General features: G+C 45.6%; 1 protein-coding gene across 2 annotated transcripts; it reads right to left on the bottom strand.

Annotated features, from left to right (window-relative positions):
- Positions 1 to 1,530: 1,530 nt before the first annotated feature.
- Positions 1,531 to 18,515, bottom strand: GP2 (glycoprotein 2). Of its 2 annotated transcripts, none has more exons than XM_025274616.3 (11): positions 18,395 to 18,515; positions 17,067 to 17,242; positions 13,843 to 14,283; positions 13,243 to 13,353; positions 11,839 to 12,056; positions 11,195 to 11,343; positions 9,796 to 10,041; positions 8,753 to 8,915; positions 7,023 to 7,107; positions 5,366 to 5,410; positions 1,531 to 2,029 (listed from the first exon to the last, which is right to left on the bottom strand). In XM_025274616.3, the coding sequence occupies exons 2-11, from the start codon at positions 17,152 to 17,154 to the stop codon at positions 1,971 to 1,973; spliced, it is 1,605 nt and encodes a 534-aa protein (XP_025130401.3). In that variant the 5' UTR covers positions 17,155 to 17,242; positions 18,395 to 18,515; the 3' UTR covers positions 1,531 to 1,970. The 2 variants fall into 2 exon arrangements, with proteins under 2 accessions (XP_025130401.3, XP_044791726.2); XM_044935791.2 differs by having other exon boundaries at positions 17,067 to 17,262; positions 18,395 to 18,498.

The following is an 18,515-nucleotide window of genomic DNA, read 5'->3' as shown; positions in this document are numbered from 1 at the left end:
AGGGGAAAATGAAAGGGACACACAAAAATAAGGAGATGTAAAGGCTGTGTGCTTTCGGGAAGACTGACAGGTGGAAGGAGGCAAGCCTGTTTCTCGTGGTTCTCCTTGTGCAGTCAGGCTGTATCTTTTGTCCTTGGTCTTTGTGCTCCTATATTCTTACAATTAATTCCCCTTTGGTCTGAGTCTGTTGGAGTGGGGTTTTGTTTCTTGCAAGCACACCATCTCTGACCAATGTGGCACTTTGCAAAGTCTCCTCCTGGCAGATGAATAGGCTCTGCCCCTGGTCACTTATGGGCTTCCCAGGTGGCGCAGTGGTAAAAAATCCACCTACCAACGCAGGAGACGCAAGAGATGCAGGTTTAGTCCCTCGGTTGGGAAGATCCTCTGGACTGTTGCTGCTGCTGCTAAGTCACTTCAGTCATGTCCGACTCTATGTGATCCCATAGAAGAATGGCAACTCACTCCAGTGTTCTTGCCTGGAAAATTCTGAGAGAGTCATTTCCTAGGCAGGTTGATAAGGAGTCTAGGGGTCCCCAAGGAGAGAGGGGTCTGGAATTCTCAAGGAGGAAGAAAGGACAAACTTTTTTTCCTTCTCTACATTCCTTAGGATCATATAACAATAATGTATCTTGCCTGAGGACCGTCTCTGGATTAAACCTTCTGGCTAATTCTGTTATCTTAAAATGTATATTATGGGAGTAGGTCTGGTGAGGTCTTTACAACCTCCATACGTTCTTTGGATTCATTGGAGAGTATATAACTTCATTGCTAACACTAGCAAGTGGGTACTCTTTCTTCCCCCTTCTGATGCCTATGTCAGAAGCTTTCTCTATCTCCTTTATACTTTAATAAAACTTTATTACACAAAAGCTCTGAGCGATCAAGCCTCGTCTCTGGCCCCAGATTGAATTCTTCTCCTCCGGGGGCCAAGAATCCCAGTGTCTTCGCGTGATTCAACAACAACCTTTCAATTCCATGGACAGAGAAACATGGCGGCTACAATCATGGAGTCTCAAAGAGTCGGACATGACTGTGTACACACTCCTGCTGATCTCCTAGCCTTGATCCTGTCACTTTCCCTGAAGCCAGCTTGGAGGGGCCTCATGCATAGCATTCTCTATCTGAGGCATCTTTGTGCAGTCTTCGTGAAGATTCATTCAAAGTTTCCAGAAAGGGATTTTACTCACCCTCCAGGCTCTGCTGCTACATCCTCAGGGCAGAATTGATGCATTATTTTATACTGGGACTCCCTGCTGAACCCTTCAGAGCAAGGGCATCACTATTTACCACTAGAGGTGTGCTCTTGGGAGACAACATCTCTGCACCCAAACTGAGCAGTTCTTCTAGCATCCAGGTCCCAGGGGTAGGAGTTTATATAGTTCTAGGTATGTCAAAGCAGGTCTGCAGTGTGGCGGGGCCAGGGGAGCAATGGGGACTAGTCTTCTCTGGTGCAAGGTCTCCAAAAGTGGCCACATTACAACATGTTTCATAGAAATTGTTGAAACCATGATGGAAATACACCAGAGGAAGTGGGCTGAAAGCAAACGTCAGTCTGTTCAATTTATTGGCAGTCAGAATGGAGGTACTTTGGAAGATCGTGGAGGGTACCTCTTTTACAAGCTCTGCCCCTGCTCCTTCCCCTCACTGACATAGCCCTTCTTCCCTGAAGCTATGAACATGTGTGATACTGGTAGACACACAAGCACCCAGCAAGTTTGCTTTCAAGAGCCTGCTAATGAATGAGAAAAGTCAGTCCAGGCCAGGTGTCAGAGCCCCCACCATGAGAAAAAGAGGAATACAAAGGACTGAGAGTGTTAAACAAGGCAAAGCTCTTCTTTTTCTCCAAAACTAGTCAGGCCTGGAGACTACGTGATTTGTTTGAAGACAGAACCAGCAGAGCTGCAGGGTGGCTGGAAGCCTTCGCCAGAGGGAGGAACACAAGCTTCAAGGCCAGATGCCCAGCCGAGCTCTCAGAACAGCCCAGCCAGGAGGACAGGCAGGAGAACCACGGGCCAGGCCACCAGGAACCCTGAAACACAAGAGAGGACTGTCGGGTGCTGGGCTCTGGAACTCAGCAGCCAACGTGAGGTGGCACGCCTATCTTCTGCTGGACAAGGATGACAAACACAGAGTATCCTTAATATCTATTTTAGATTTCTGCCCCTGGGAGGTGGCAAAGCATAGAGGCAAATCTGACTCACCACCACCAAACATTTCATTTCCCTGTGGGCACACAGGAAGTTACTTTTTCCCACATGCATTGCAGTAGGTAGGACCATATGAGTGGATCTGACCAGTAGAATGTGAGTAGAAGTCACATGTGCCACTTTTGGGCCTGGTTCTTAAAGCCTCCTACATAATTTTCCATGCTCCCTCATCCAGCATCTAGGGACCAGATGCAGAGGCTCCAAGAGAGGACTTTTAGGGGACAGCAGAGTTGCCAGAATTTACCAGAAGGTAAGAACCCCAGTTCCTAATGACTGTAAAGGGCACTGAGCTGCACCTTCCAGTGACTTTATGGGAAATAAACTGTTCCATAAAAGCACAGAAAGTTGTGGATCACTTGTCACAGTAGCTAGCATTACTCACTCTGATAGTGAAGAGGCAGAAAGACACTGAAGGCAGAAATAGAGGTTAAAAAAGCATTACCTCTGAAGCCTGACTGCTTAGTTTAGAATTCTAGCTCTGCAACTAGCTATGCAGACCCAGGCAAGTTATTGAATCTCTCTGTGCCTGAATGTCCCTGTGTGTAAAAGAGGATCATTACTAACAGCTATTACTGCATGAGATTTTTGTAAGGCGAGTGAGTGAACTCATAGCAAGCATTTAGAACAGTGCCTGACACATGGTAAACACCATGTAAATACTGGCTTTGAAAATCAGACTCTAAGATCTGGGACGTTGGGATCATATCTCTTCTGAACGTTACTGTATACTCAGGGTTAAAGAAAGGCTTGTCTCCTGGATCATAGCTATCTCATATTAGAGGATCTGGGAGAGGCATGTGCAAGCCCCTTCCACCCAATACCAGATTATAGTGGCTCCCCAAGCCCTAAATTTCAAAATAACTTGCTGATGTCCTTAGGAGGGAGAGGGAGATGAATATCACAATTTTCAGAGACATATCATTTTATGACAACCAGTTTATAATTATGAAACATAGGTTGATGTTCAGTTAATTCTAAAAACGTCATAAATGGCTGTGGGAGAGAGCAAACTATGAAACCCATAGGCACACTCTTGCGGTAGTCTGCCACCGCATCATGTTGGAGTGATTCCTCCGTTTTCAAAAGTCTCCAGAAACCAGTACCCACCAAGAAATTAGTCAATTTAGCAAAGTCCTTTGCGAAGCCAGGCTGTTCCAGGCACTATGCTAACCCGGACTGGAAGAAAGAATGAGACTGAGATCCCTGCTCTCAAGCTGTTTGCAGTCTGAGCTCTAACCACCCTCTCCAATGAGTACTGCTTTTCTGAGCATTGTCTGAATGTTAGCACTGAGGTTATTTGGAAATGTTTAGACTGTTATCTAGTTGGAGATTTGAGGATGGGTAGAATTTTTTAATGTCTGGGTTGACCAGTATAGGCCGTTTTGGGGGATAGTGAAATCTTAATAGCATTGCTTTCCCTTTGGACCAAAATATATTTCTTAGATTTGTCTCCCTACTGCACTCCAATTCATTCATCAAAACCACATTCAGATGTTAACATCAGCTGAAATGCTCTTCTGATCTTATCCAATACAATCAATTACTCTTCTGCACTATCTACTTGCTTGTGATTTATTTACTTATATGAGTTTTTAATTTCACAACTGTTGTTCATTTTTCCTATAGGGCTTGTTCTGCTAATATTTGCATACCTAGCTCCTTTTTCTCATTTAGTTCAAATATTACCTCCTTCAAAAAATTTTCTGACTATTTATCCATTCTGATATTCATTCTTCCTTTCTATCTTGTTAACAGATCCATCAAACATTGGTTGGGTTTGTGACCATCCAGGATAAAGACTGTATTTCCCAACTTCCTTTGCAGCCAGATGTGGCCATGTGACTCAGTGCTGATCAATGAGATGTAAGTGAAGATATAAGGTGTCAGCTTCCAGGATTGTTCCTTAAAAGTCATTGACTTCTTCCAAGTTCCCTCCATCCTGGCCTAGATATAAAGATTGGTATTCTGTCTGCCATCTTGGACCATGAGTATGATGGCAATATCCTAAACATGGTAGAGGGGTGAGATGGAAGGAGCCTGAATTCTTTTTTTTTTTCTTTGAATGCAATCCCAACTAATATGTGTGGCATGAGTAGTTCCCATCATAAGGTAGCCAAATAATTGCTAAAAAATTTCATCAGTTAGTGACCCAAGAGAAAGTTCCTATTGAGGAGGGGAGTTCTCTGTCCAGTGCAATGATTTAGGCCTTTAAGTACAGGGGAAATGGACTTGGTTAACTATTACTGCTTTATAGTAATGTCCTATTGGAGAAAGATGAGAAATGGAAGGGTTTTAATAGTTAGCGCCAAGTGAGAGAGCCGGAGTGTCTCTTTGGTAGGTAACTTGTAAGAGGCCCTTATCTCCAGCATTAGGAGAGTGGATACCCCTGAGGAGCAAATTTGGACTCATTGTAGTTGCCAGGTTTAAAAGATGGTTGAATGCTCTGTCTGGGCAGCTTTGCAACAATGTCAGAGCCACGGATGGAAAAACCTGCAAACTGAGGAACATGGGGTGGGATCATGGGGATAGAGGCTCCTAAGGATTGTGATTCTTCTGATAGCCTTGAACCAATGCCTTCAGAGCCTCGCTGTCTTTATTAGGAGCTAGCCTTCCCCGACCCAAGAAAAGAGTCTGGATTCTTGATGACCTCATGATGCTGGCCTATTAGTCCTGGATTGCTTGCCCTATTGACTTCATTTATGTGTGGGAGAAATAAACTTCTGTGTTATTGAAGGCAGTATTACCTTGCTTCAATATTCAGTATTACCTTCAATACCATTCTGGTAACTTTCTATTACATCATTCTCTTCTATTTCTAAATTGCCTTGTTAGCTTTTTTATTGTCTATTTTGAAACTGGAACATAATCTCCATTAGGGCAGGCACCTGACCTGTACCATTCACCATTATAACTTTAGTGCCAATAACAATGCCTAACACACAGTTGGTGCTCAATAAACATTTTTTGTCTAATGATGGCTCTCTTGCTGCACTATGAGCATCTCTAGAGCCAGTCTAGGGTTTGATTCATTTCAGGGTTCACAGCTCTTGGCACAGTTCTTGGGGCCTGTCACATAGAAGAGACTAAATAAATATGCACCAGATTAAAATGAAGGAGAGTTGGGAGGGCTGTAGGAAAGGCAAGAGAAAATAATATACCTGCAGTGTTGGGTGTTCCACTCATGACACCAAGAGACTGGGCACCTGGAGACAAGATCAGAAGGTGAGGATTTCCACAGTCACGCTCCACTGGCCATGGCACTGTAGCCATAGTTGGTCCAAGACCTCCCGGATCTGGTCATCACTGCTGCTGCTAAGTCACTTCAGTCGTGTCCGACTCTGTGCGACCCCATAGACAGCAGCCCGCCAGGCTCCCCCATCCCTGGGATTCTCCAGGCAAGAACACTGGAGTGGGTTGCCATTTCCTTCTCCTCTGGTCATCACAGTCACTGGCAATTCACATTGTGGAAACATCTACTATTTAGCAAGTACCTTTCTAAACACATTTCATGAATTTGAAACTTAATCCTCCTGAGAGATTTGTGAAGAGTGTTCTCATCCCCATTTGACAGATGAGAAGACTGAGGCTCAGCAATGTCTCCCAATAAGTGGAAGAGTTTGGATTCAAACCCCAGTCTACCTGATTACAAAGTAGAAGTTCTCAATCCCTCCTCCCTCCTCCCCAATCTACCCTGTGACAACACATGAACTTCTAGTGGAAGATTCAATAAAAGAACAAGATAACTAGAGGCAGAGTCTTCTTCATGAGACAGCCTCAGTTAACTTATCTGGAGAATGGTGGTGGTAATAGTGCTTATGTCCCTAGACTGTTGTGAACATTTCATGTGATAATGCATATAAATATGCTGCCAGGCAGGAGGTATTATTATTAAAGTTACTGTTATTAATATTATTAATGTTGCATGCGTGCTTAGTCGCTTCAGTCATGTCCGACTCTTTGTGACCCTATGGACTGTAGCCCACCAAGCTCCTCTGTCCATGGGATTCTCCAGGCAAGAATACTGGAGTGGGTTGCCGTGCCCTCCTCCAGGGGATCTTCCTGTTATAGGAATGGAACCAGAGTCTTTTATGTCTCCTGTATTGGCAGGTGGGTTCTTTCCCACTAGGGCCACCTGGGAAACCCATTATTAATGTTACTGCACTTTAATTTCTCTAGGACAGAAAAAATGCTTTCAGTTTTTTGGATTTCTTGATTCTGTCAATTCAGTGTAAGTAAAAGCCATGAGAGTACTGTTAACCTGAGGGATAGACAGATGAAAATTTAAGGAGCATTTGGAAAGCTTCTCCTACGTCATGCCCCAGAACACCATAACTGGATTTTGAGAAACATGGTCATTCTCTAGAAACCTAAGTTGGTTTAGCACTTAGACCTCACCTCAAAGGGATCAAGTTATGGGCACTTGGCAGGAGGGACAAGACAAAAGACACATGCTTGGGAATCAGCCTGAGCTGGGTTCAATGCTAACTCCAGCTGCTCTTGAGTGGGTGATCTTGGGGGAGTCACTTAATCTCTCTGAGCTTCAGTTTCTCACCTGTAAAATGGATGCAGTTGGAGAGGATTGAGTCAGTGAATTCTGAGAGCTTAACCTGATCTCTAGCACATAGGAAGCCCAGCACAAGTGGCAAATGCTATTATCATTACCCAAAACATCTCCTGGAAAGATGCATTTACCACTGGATTTCCTGAGGAAGCAGAAAAGGACCTGGGCTGTTAAACTGGTGACCCCAGGCACCTGAGGTTAACTGTCAGCACTTGGCCAGCTGGAACTATCACCAGGACTTGGCTACTTCTTACCTTTGCGAGTGATGGGTCCCAGATCTAGAACTCGGGCTGGATTGATAGCCACTCCTTCACTGCGGAGTTGACTTCTTGAGCAAGACTGTGGGGATGGAGAATTCTCATTATATCAAAATGGAAAGGCATGTTCCTCTCCAAATTGCTCCTTCCATGAGCAGCTCTGGCCCAGGAATGGGCTCCCACCCACGATATGATCCTGACTCTGATGCTGTGGTTTTCTCAATCTAGAGAATTCTCACTGTCATGTCAAATGAACCTGGGTTTGAATCTCCTCTCTTTTCTTTCAGTTGTCTAACTTGGGATAAATGACTACACCTGTCTACTATTATTAAATCATATCTTCTTGGCTGTGAAGGTTAAAAGGAAATATGTGTGCAACACACAGGCACACAGCAAGCACTCAAGAAATGCCAACTCTTAGTAGGCAGTGTTGAATCTGGGTTAAGAGCATGGGCATGTAAGTCACACCTCAGCCAGGGCATAGTCAGCCCTGGTACTTTCTAGCTCTGAGGCCCTTAGGCAAGTAACCTCTCTGAGCTCAGTTTCTTCATCTGTAAGATGCGGTTGATAAAAGAATCTACTTAAAAGTGTGCTGTGAGAATTAAATTGGATAAGGCATATAAAAGTTTTAGAATGGTGCTTGACACAGGCTTAAAACTCAACATTCAAAAAACCAAGATCATGGAATCTGGTCCCATCACTTCATGGCAAATAGATGGGGAAACAATGGAAAGAGTGACAGACTTTATTTTCTTGGCCTCCAAAATCACTGCAGATGGTGACTGCAGCCATGAAATTAAAAGGCATTTGTTCCTTAGAAGAAAAGTTATGACAAACCTAGACAGTATATTAAAAAGCAGAGACATTATTTTGCCAATAAAGGTCCATCTAGTCAAAGCTATGGTTTTTCCAGTAGTCATGTATGGATGTGAGAGTTGGACTACAATGAAAGCTGAGCACAGAAGAACCGATGCTTTTGAACTGTGGTGTTGGAAAAGACTCTTAAGAGTCCCTTGGACTACAAGGAGTTCCAACCAGTCCATCCTAAAGGAAATCAGTCCTGAATATTCATTGGAAGGACTGATGCTGAAGCTGAAACCCCAATACTTTGGCCACCTGATGCGAAAAACTGACTCATTGGAAAAGACCCCAATGCTGGGAAAGATTGAAGGCGGGAGGAGAAGGGGCTCACAGAGGATGAGATGGTTGTATGGCATCACCAACTCGATGAACATGAGTTTGAGCAAGCTCTGGGAGTTGGTGATGGACAGGGAAGCCTGGTGTGCTGCAGTCCATGGGGTCGCAGAGTCGGACACAACTGAGCAACTGAACTGAATTGAACTGACAAAGAGTAAGCACTGAAAGAAGTCAACTATTATTAAAATCATTTAAACTGTTCTGTACCAAGGAAACATAATAGACAGGTTCTTTCACCTAATATGCTTCCTGGGGATACTATAATTGCTTACACATGGGCTTTTGGAGACTTAAGTTACATTGATCCATCCTTTCTTCCCTCTCTTTCTCCTTCCCTCCCTTCCATTAATTCATCCATCCATCCATCTTTCCATCTCATCATCTATCTGATTTTCTTTCTCTCCCTTTCTCCCTTCTTCTCTCCTTCCCACCCTCCCTTCTTTCAATCCATACATAATTCCAATAAACATGTATGGAGGTACCAGGCGCCATGTCAGGCACTGAATAGTTTAGTCCAAAGAGATACTCACCGGTTGGCACTCTTCTTTAACGAAATCACAGAGAGAAACCTCACAATGCAGGAAAACCAGGTCATAATTGCCAGCAAACATGAACATCTGAATTGAGAACCGGCTTTCTGCTGACACCCCATTCTCTTCCACGGAGATAGTGGAATCACGTTGATTTGGGCAGCTGGGAGAGTGACAGGGACAAGGATCTAGCTTCTAGAGAAACTCAGGGGGTCTGAGGCTCTTTCTGCATTTCTAATCTGCATCCAGCATAAAAACAGCACTGGAGAGAATTAAAGAGCCTCCTCACCCCCCACCAAGGTTTATTCCAACCTATAGCATAGATTTTTATTCCTCCAGGTTTTCTCCACAGTGTGACCAATAAACTCACATGGTTTAAATTTGGGGGCCTACAGTCCTCATAATGAGACAGACTGATTTCAAATTCCAACCCAACCTACTTCCTAACTAAATGATTGTGAGCTGATTACTTAACTTTACTGAACCTCAGTTTTATTAACTGTAAAGTAGGGACAGGAATATGTACTTCCTAGGGTTGATGTGAGCATTTAATGAGATAATCCTTGTATTCTGCTTAGCACAGTGCTTGGTACACACCTAAACTCTATGCTAAATATTAACTAGTATTTTCACTACAGTGTGAATCATGATCTATAGATATGCATTTTCCTTTGTTTTTGCCAATTAACAATATTCAATAATATTTTGTCCCATAACACACTGTTTCCATGTTGTTTAGTCAGTGTTAACATCAGTATAAAAGTTCCCTTTGATCTATGAACCTACTGCCAAAATGATAAAAGATAACTGAAATGAAAAATAACTGGCATTTCTTTACCTTGCCCATCTATTTTGCATTAATCTTTTAAGGCCACAATTTCAGGAGTGATATTTCTGAGTCAAAGGGTATGGTCATGTCATACCAAATTGTTTTCCAAAAGAGGCAAGCCAATTGATACAACTGCCAGGCAGGGATGAGCTGATCATTGTTCTCTACCCCAAACCTCATTTAGGCCGAAAGATAACCCCAGATTGTCCAGCACCTGTTCCTGATGATGAAGTATTTCACAGGGTCAGTCTTGTCTTCAGTGGGCGTGGCATAGCAGTTCTTCAACACCAGGTTAAATCGGGACGTGTCCCCTCTCTCCAAGATGGCGCCCACATACAGCATGGATTCGACAGACAGCGTGACTGCAGTCCCTTCATAAGGAGACGTGTAGTCCTGGTCTTGAAAGAGGGCCATCCTGACAGTGAACTCTCCCTCCCCATCCACAGTGACATTCAGGGAACTGAGAACACAAAATCCACAAGAGTGAGGTTTTGAACAGTGAGAACAAAATCAAGTCCCACACCTGTGTAAGAGTATGAAGCCAGAGGCACATCTTTGATTCCTAAATGAACTAGTCATTTACTTATATCAAGTATCTACCATCTTCTAGGCATTAAACTCAACAAACAGATGTCTGACTTCAGGTTTCCTACCAGTCCTCCCTGCATCAGAGAGCATGTATACCTCCTTCACTCAAAGAGCACCTCTGGCTTCTCACCTGCAGAACTGGGCTTGGAACCTGTTCTGTGAGCTCACAATTTTTAGCAGCACATCTCTTCCCTCTATCCCATAATTTTCAGTGAAACATCAATTTTAACAAGATAAATAAAATAGCTTTAATATTTATTTTTTTATGAACCTTGGGCCCCAACACATTATAGACTGAAAACTGGAAATGGAACTATAAAATTTCTAATCCTGATTCTGCCATTCTGTGTGCCCAGGAAGCAAAAAGGTAATGGGGACAGGTACTCTAGATTTCTAATACCCCAGAAAGTCTCCTAAGCACATCTAGGAATGCCGAGGAATTCCTTCAGCAGGGACCATTCCAGGCACAGTTAGATAGCAGTGAACAAATAACAAGACCCCCTGCCCAAATTGAATTCTACCCAAGTTGCTATTTGGTTCTATATCTGATGAGTTTATCCAATCAAAGCTGGTCTGGCTTAAATCCCACATGTGCAGGGAAGCTTTCCTGCCTCCAGCTTTCCTCCCCAACCAAGATTAGGTCAGGGACCCTTGTTCCTGCTCCCACAGCACCCTGAGCCTCCCCTGCGTTGCCTGCATCGCACTTGTAAATAATTTTTGATATAATGAGTTGTTTAATGCCTTTCTACCTCAAGATAAATGAAATTGTCATGTTCTTCTGTTCCTCAGCTTATTTAATTAACACTGTTTCATGTCATTGCATTGCTCCATAGTAATAATCTTCAATATCCACAAAATATTCTATGCCTGCTTTGTTCATGCTGAACATCCTAATACATAATCAACAAATATTTGTGGAATGAATGGAAGTTCCTGAGGGAGGCGGGTAGCATCCTGTGGACATGATAAAATGTGCGTGAAGTCAGTCAGGGTTATAGGTCAAAGGGTAAAGATCAGTGCCATACCTTACAATGGGCTGCAGGGCCATTTGAAGGCTCACTTTCATGTCCAGTGGGTAGGCACACTGGAAGCTGATGCTGAGGATGGTGTCTCTGATGATGAAATCGTTGACTAAGGAGAGCGTGTTTTTGTAGATGGCATGGGTCTGGTTTCTCTTTGGCATAAAAACAAGACCACATATATGTCGACATGGATGCAGGTACAAGTGTATCTGGGATTCAGGTCTGTGTGACTCCAGAGTTGATGCTGTCAGTCAAGCGGACAGCCCTGTCCTCTGATCTCACGGAGGCAAGGGGCCTCCTCCCCCAGTGGCACTGGCTCTTTATTGGAAGGGGAATGAGGATCCCAGATCGAAAACTAGAACGATAAACTGTTGACTCTCGGGAACAGTCAGGAACTGCCACGTTTGCTCCTTTGTGAACCCCTCCCACATTATCCCTAAGTGAAAGAATCATAATCATAGCTTTCATTTACTGAGCTTAAGCATCCTGCCTATTCTAAGCTGCCTCCTGGACCAACATGTGTAATCTCACATGCCCTTAGAGGTCCATGGAGGCTAAGTTACTTGTCCAAGGACTCACAGTTACTGACATAGACCTCGCCTGTCCAGCTCCTGCACTCTGGCAGCAGGGGTATAAACATCTCTCACCTCCAGAATGTTTCCGCAGGCACCAGCCTGGGTGGGGTTGGTCACAGATATCCAGTTCTCCTCTTCACTCTGCCTGAGGCTGCTGCAGTTCCAGTTCCCATCCTGCAGGTAGGCATGGACCTCATCTCCGAAACCCAGACTTCCCAGCAGACACTTGTCCAGTGACACTTTGATCTCCGTGTCCCCACAGTCCAGCTGAGGCTGCAAACTGTGCACATCTAGAAAGTCGAGAGGAAGGCAGGTAGAGTGGATAGGGGTCTGGAAGGAGTGGGCAGAGCTCACATACTGTGCCCTTTGGCAAACCACCTTGCCTACCAGGAGGCTGGGGAGACTAGAGGGGCCCGAGGCCCATGTGGGATTTACACTCAGGCTTGCGATAGGTGAGGCTGGCCAAGATGCCCCGGTCCAAGATTTCCAAGCATGCTGTTTGCAGCCTTGGTGAAGGCTCTCATGTCTGGTCCCTCCTGGGACCCAGAGCAGATCATCCCCAAATATGCCAAATGGTGTATTGATTATTTTGAATTAAAATTACTGGAGTTGCAGCTAATGCAAGAGCCATGCTCTGACACACCTCTCTGTTTCCCTGAAAACAGGAAATGATTCTCCCATGTGAAAGGTGCTCTCCCTGCATATGGAGTAGAAGGACACGCTTGCCACCACAGATAGGGACCTCAAGCTCCCTCTTGTCCCTCAACACAGAACACTCTCTCCTCCACTGGGGTGAGGAGTATGTACAGAGGAAAGCAGGCTTGTGCCCAAAGTAAGAATCAAAGGCTCTCGTTAGAGTCTAGGAGGGAAGGAGATCTTCTCTTTTGGAAGCTCCTTCAACTCCCACCCAGGGCTTAGGGCTCATCTGTAGCCATGGGTCACCTGCCTGTGCTTGCTTACCTGCTGGGATGACAAGAACATCACCTCCAGAGTCTGCCCATTGAACTGTTCTTATTGAATTCTCATAAAAGCCCTGCTTGGTGGGTTATTATTATTATTATTATCTCACCCACATTTTACAGATGAGAACGTTAAGGTTCAGAGAGGCTAAGCAGCTGGTCCCAGGTCCCACACCCCACCCAACAAATCCAAGATTGACACAGGAGTCTGCCCCTGTTCCTCATGTGGAGACCATGCCGACACCTGAACACAACTTCCAACACCGGCAGAGTCCTCATTCTCGGTATCTTGGTCCCTCATGAGTCAAGCCAACCCATTCCCAAGGCCACAGTCCAGTGGCTGACCTGGAAATGTGTCCGACCCCTGGCCCCATCCTTGCAAACTCTCTGGCTTGGCACTTCTCATCCGCTGACCTCGGTTCCATGACCACTGACTGTGGTCCACACCTAGTCCTGACCCTCTGGAGCTCCCTCCCTCCTGCCCTGCCCGCTGGGTCAGCAGAGTCCCAGTGCTCACCGGAGACGTTGAGGTCCTGTCTGCAGAAGCAGCCCCAGGTGCCACTGACGAGGCGACACTCCTCCTCGGGGCGGCAGGTCCTGTCACACTTGTCCTCCGCGGTGGCAGGGTCTGGGGTGAGGCGTGGAGGAAGAGGATCAGGGTGCACAGCAGGGTGGACTTGAGGCCACCAAGGCCAACCTTGTCATTCTACAGAAGATTTGCCATGTTTGACAAGGGTTGTGCCATATTTGGTGGAAGCGTCAAGCCTTGAACTTGAATTTCCCAACTCCCGATTCGGTGGGGTGAGAACCTTCGAGCTGCCATCTTGGTGCTTTTACTACAGGGCAGATGCTATTCCCAGAACTTTCCATGCCTTAACTCTTTCAGTTCACATGTAGACCTCGTTGGGGTGGGGGTGGCATTTGGATCCTGGAGCTGGGATGCTAGGTTCAAACTGGCTCTGCCACATTCCAAATCTGTGATGTTGGGAGAATTGCTTAACCTGTCTGTGCCCACTGCAGGCGCTGAACCAAGGCTGTTCTGTTCAGTCTCCTCCTGACCCACTGCACCCACTCTACTGCCCCTGGGCACTTCACCGGGTTGCCCTGCCCCACTCACCTGTGCAGTATCTCAGACTACATTGAGGGGTGCCCTCCAACCGGTACACGAGGTATGGGCCCGGGCAGGCCTTCACCATCACCTCTGTCTTCCAGAGGCAGCAGTTGCCACTCCAGTGGGCACAGGCGGTGCGGTTGACGATGCCCTCCCCAAGGCCGGGGTGGGTGCCATTCAGCCACAGGGGTGCAGACGTCTGGCATCGGAACGTAGGGACACAGTCCTCTGGCATCCTCACTCCTCCGTCCCCCACAAATCGGTACCAGCCATGTTTGTCACTGTCACAGCCTTGGATGTCTTCTGTGTTCTCTGTGCTTCGAAAGGGTTCATTCAGGAGGGTGTAATTCTGGCAGGGGTCAAAACAGAGCTGGGCCTCTGGGGTGCCAGGGGCTCCACAATCCAAGTCCTCTTCATAGGATCCAGTGTTGGTGGAGTTTCTGTAACCTGGAGAATAATGGTATGCTCGGGTTTACGGAGCAGACCCTGGGGCCTACAGGGTTTTCGTGCCCTACACACTCTGTTTTGGGAATGCTAGGGAACCCAGTGAGGGCAAGAGGCACACGATCGATTAGTTGCACATCAGCCTTCATCACCTTGGGGTCAGAATAATAATGAGGGCTTTGTGTGGTATATTGTAGGCGTTAAGAACATCAGAGTCCCCACACTCTCTGCGTAGCCCCAGAGGGTGTCACTCGTACTGAGCCTGAGTGGCGATGCGGGCTCTGGAGTTGTCGCAGAGCTCCCCTGAGCCACCGCACACTGTGGTTCTGCCTGCCAGTATTTGTTTTTCTCATCGTAAATGTAGGATAGGCTCATGGGAGAAAACTCAAAGGTTATTAAAGTGAATAAAGTACAAATGACGCCTGTCATAGCGCGTTCCATTCCCAGATGTAACCATAAATTTGTCGTACAGTTTTCACACCCTTCCTATGCATATGTTTAAAACAGTTTTTTTTTTAATAAAAATGGGTTTAATGCTGTACAGCTTTCTTTCCACTTGCATTTATTGTCTAGTATATCAGAGATTTTTCCTTTATCAGTAGATGACGATTTCTGAGCCTCAGCACTACTGATATTTGGGCTGGATAATTATATGGGGGGACGGGCTCTGTTCTGTGCACTGTAGGATGCTTAGCAGTTTCCTTGAGTTTTCTTACTAAATGCCAAGAGTACTCCTCCCTGAAGTTTTTTCAGACACTGCCAATTGTCCCCTGAAAAGCAAAATCACTCCCCCCACATTGGGAACCACTGGGTCTAATAGGGCCATTTCCTATTGCCGGTCTCATGGTTTTTAACAGATTCAAGGACTGTGATGTGTGAAGATATGGAGAAGTAAAGCAGGGGTGGGGTGGAGGGTGGAGGAAGTCACAGGCCAGACAGTCTGGGTTTAAATCCAGCTCTGCACCTGCTGACTGGCTGACCTTGGCAGATGGTTTAATTCCCCTGAGACTCTTCTGCAAAATACCATGTGTAAGCTAATACAAATATCATCCATTCCTGTACTTCAGGTCACGGTTGCCACACAGGTGTCCATCTGTCCTTGCATTTGTCTCATGTGTTTTTTCTCTTTATTTATACACTTAAATTTTGTACATTTATTGTATTTAAGTTTATCTCAAAAAAAAAAATCAACTGAAAGAAATATTGAACTCAGACCAATCATTTGCATGCTGAAATATTTACAGATAAAATGCACGGATGCCTGTAGTTTACTCTTTAAATTTTTTAAAAACCTTTTATTTTGTATTTTATTTTGTGTTGAGTGATTGACAAGGTCATTATATATTTCGTATGTTTCTTTCAGTGATTCTCTTTATAGATTCATTTCATCCTAAGGAATAGTATCTGTGATACCATAGGTATGATGTATTAGTTATATGGTTTAATACCCATGAAGAAAAGTACATATAGCTTAGCTACCAAAAATTCTCCCTCTCTTTTTTTATTTTGGCTGTTCCCTGAAGCATGTGGGATCTTAGTTTCCCAACCAAGGAGTGAACTCTTGCCCCTGCAGTTAAGAGTTTGCCATGCAACCTCATTTTGGGATATGCATGCCCCATTTGGGAGAATAAACCTTTAAAGGACTGTTAGAAGGTTAAATGAGGTGGCAATGGCACCCCACTCCAGTACTTTGCCTGGAAAATCCCATGGATGGAGGAGCCTGGTAGGCTGCAGTCCATGGGGTCGCTAAGAGTCGGACACGACTGAGCGACTTCCCTTTCACTTTTCACTTTCATGCATTGGAGAAGGAAATGGCAACCTACTCCAGTGTTCTTGCCTGGAGAATCCCAGGGACGGGGGAGCCTGGTGGCTGCTGTTTGTGGGATCACACAGAGTCGGACACAACTGAAGTGACTTAAGAGTAGCAGCAGGTGCAAAATGGCATGCACAGCACCTGGAGCCTAGTAGTTCAAGCTAGTTCTCTCCCCTAGTTCTGACATGCTGAATAGTACAAATGCCCCAATGATGAATTAAGTATATTCTACAAAGATCACATTCCTTTTTTTTCTTTTGATGTATTAAACTATTTAATGGGTGATCGTGTGCCCAGCACTGATGCATTGATTACTGGGGCTCAGTCCATCCCCACAAAGCTGGATCACATTAGAGGAACTTTTTAGGAAAGAGATTTTCAAGCCTTGCTTTTGTACATGCTTGTTTTAAGGAAAGGAGTCACTGCACTTATTTTTCTTGGACTGGTTATTGCACACACTAATTTCCCAAGGGAGGCCATGAGCTAAGTGCCTCCAGCCCCCTCCACAGGGATGTAGGCAGAAATTTTCACCCTTGTGCAAAGCCTGAGAATCCTTCCTACAAGCATCTAAGATGCCCAATCCATGGATCTTTGGAAGGATCACAGAGAGATCACTAAGCCTGGTCTCTTTATTTTACAGATGAGCAAACTGATCTGGAGGAAAGAGAGATGCTTGCCAAAACAAGGCACAGAGCGACTGGGAGCTTCATGTCCTCATGAACCTCCAGCCCTCTGCTTGCCACCATATCCAGGCATAGGAGGTTTAAACTGGCTCCCACTGCCCTTGAGGGGGAATTTCTGATTTGGCTCTTTGAGAGATTGTGACTAGATTCTGGTTTCTCGCATCCTGTTTCCCTCGAGTTTTTATCACGCCCCTGTCTCCTCGCTGACCCTGAACCAATTTTCTGCTCTCCCCTGCTGCCTCTCCAGGTATCACGGATCATCTGAGATGCCAGATGAGCAGAGTACTCACCTTGCTGCTCTGTAGATGACAGGGTCATAATGTAGGAGGCCAGGGCCAGCCACAGGACAGAAGTCATCCTTTCCAGGAGCTGAGACATGTGGGTCACTCAGCAACCTGCAGACTCTCCATGCAGTGGTCGTGGGGAGACCCAGATATGATCGGGGAGACAGAGGTTGCTCCCCTGACTGAAGGGGTAAGAAGAGAACTAGGGAACTCACATCAGTTAGCGCATGACTTGTACCAAGCACTTTGCATACCTTAGCTCATTTAAGACACCAAACCACCCTCCAGGGAAGGTATATTTATCGTTCCCATTTTACAGATGAAATAGCTGAGACTCAGAGTACATTAATCCCAGAAATATTTATTGGATCCCTCCTATGTGCAAGTACTATGCTGGAAGTGAAGTAGCTTGCTTAGGCCCATTTTCTCAGAAATGTTCTGATGGCTTCTTTCATGAAGGCTGTATTGCTTTGAAGTCCTTTCTGTGACTTACAGAAAAGAGATGTTATAACAGGAGCAGGAGATTTGTTTAGTGGGTGAGGTTGACAGCAAGAGAACCAAAGGCAAGCAAGACTACTGAATGTCCTCAAAGGTCTCAGGGCAGGTCCTACTCGGGTCAAGGTAGAGGCTCTTGGAGATTGGATGGAAGGGAGGGTGACAGAGCTATGAATGTATACAGACAAAAGTAGCAGCTTCCCTTTCTCGGTTCTGTGCATCACGCACTGTGCTGAGAGAGCCCAAAGTGTCCTCTGTGTATGCAGATATCCGTGAGAGTGAGATCATGTCAGACTGAGCCCATCACGGGCTCCTCACACAGTGCCCAGAGCACAAGAGGTGCTCAGGAGACATTTGGGGGATCTGTGAATAACAAGCAAGGAGGGAGTGGATAGGAACAAGGAACTGTGAAGAGCCTGCCAACACTCAAATAAATAACACCTCCTCTTCTGGGAAACTCTTTTCTCAAATGGGAAAATCTTTGGATAATATTCTACAGCCTCTGAAAGACTTCAATTGAAGACAGAAGTTTGTTTCCGGAAGGGATATCGTGGCTATGTTATGAGAGAGTGCCCAGGACTGGTAATTCTTAGAGATGAAATCCTAAGTAGATGCCTGTCTTCCTGGGAGGTGGGGGGCACAGTGTCCAGAGACAAGGGAAGGGGGCACTTTTTGCCCTGGAGTAGCTGGAGTCACGGTTGAACTGGAAATACAGTGATATCTGGAGTCTTCAATAAAGGCCAGGGTCTAAACTCCTTGTTGGGTTCTGAAAGGGCCAAGTATCAGAGGAGGCCCCCAGGCTCAGGAGAAAGCCTTCTGGGGCTTGAAGTAGGACTTACCTGGTGGCGAGAACACGGAATGTTCTTCCTTCTCTGGCTGTGGAAATGCACGTCTGCCGTAGACCGTCCTTTTATGGCCGTTTCCCACCGATGTGGCTCTCTGGGATTGGTGCAGAGATGA

This window comes from Bubalus bubalis, chromosome 24 (assembly GCF_019923935.1).
Source record: "Bubalus bubalis isolate 160015118507 breed Murrah chromosome 24, NDDB_SH_1, whole genome shotgun sequence".
Lineage (NCBI taxonomy): Eukaryota > Metazoa > Chordata > Mammalia > Artiodactyla > Bovidae > Bubalus > Bubalus bubalis.
The sequence above is the reverse complement of the archived record's forward strand: the minus strand, read 5'-3'. Positions and strand labels throughout refer to the sequence as shown.

What these genes read in the sequence shown, in the direction of transcription:
- GP2 (XM_025274616.3), bottom strand. Translation starts at nt 17,154, where the DNA reads ATGTCTCAGCTCCTGGAAAGGATGACTTCTGTCCTGTGGCTGGCCCTG. An exon ending in GTCATCTACAGAGCAGCAAG is followed by an intron (nt 14,284 to 17,066) that starts GTGAGTACTCTG and finishes ATTATTCTCCAG; the next exon opens with GTTACAGAAACTCCACCAAC. An exon ending in CCTGCGGAAACATTCTGGAG is followed by an intron (nt 11,344 to 11,838) that starts GTGAGAGATGTT and finishes TTTATGCCAAAG; the next exon opens with AGAAACCAGACCCATGCCAT.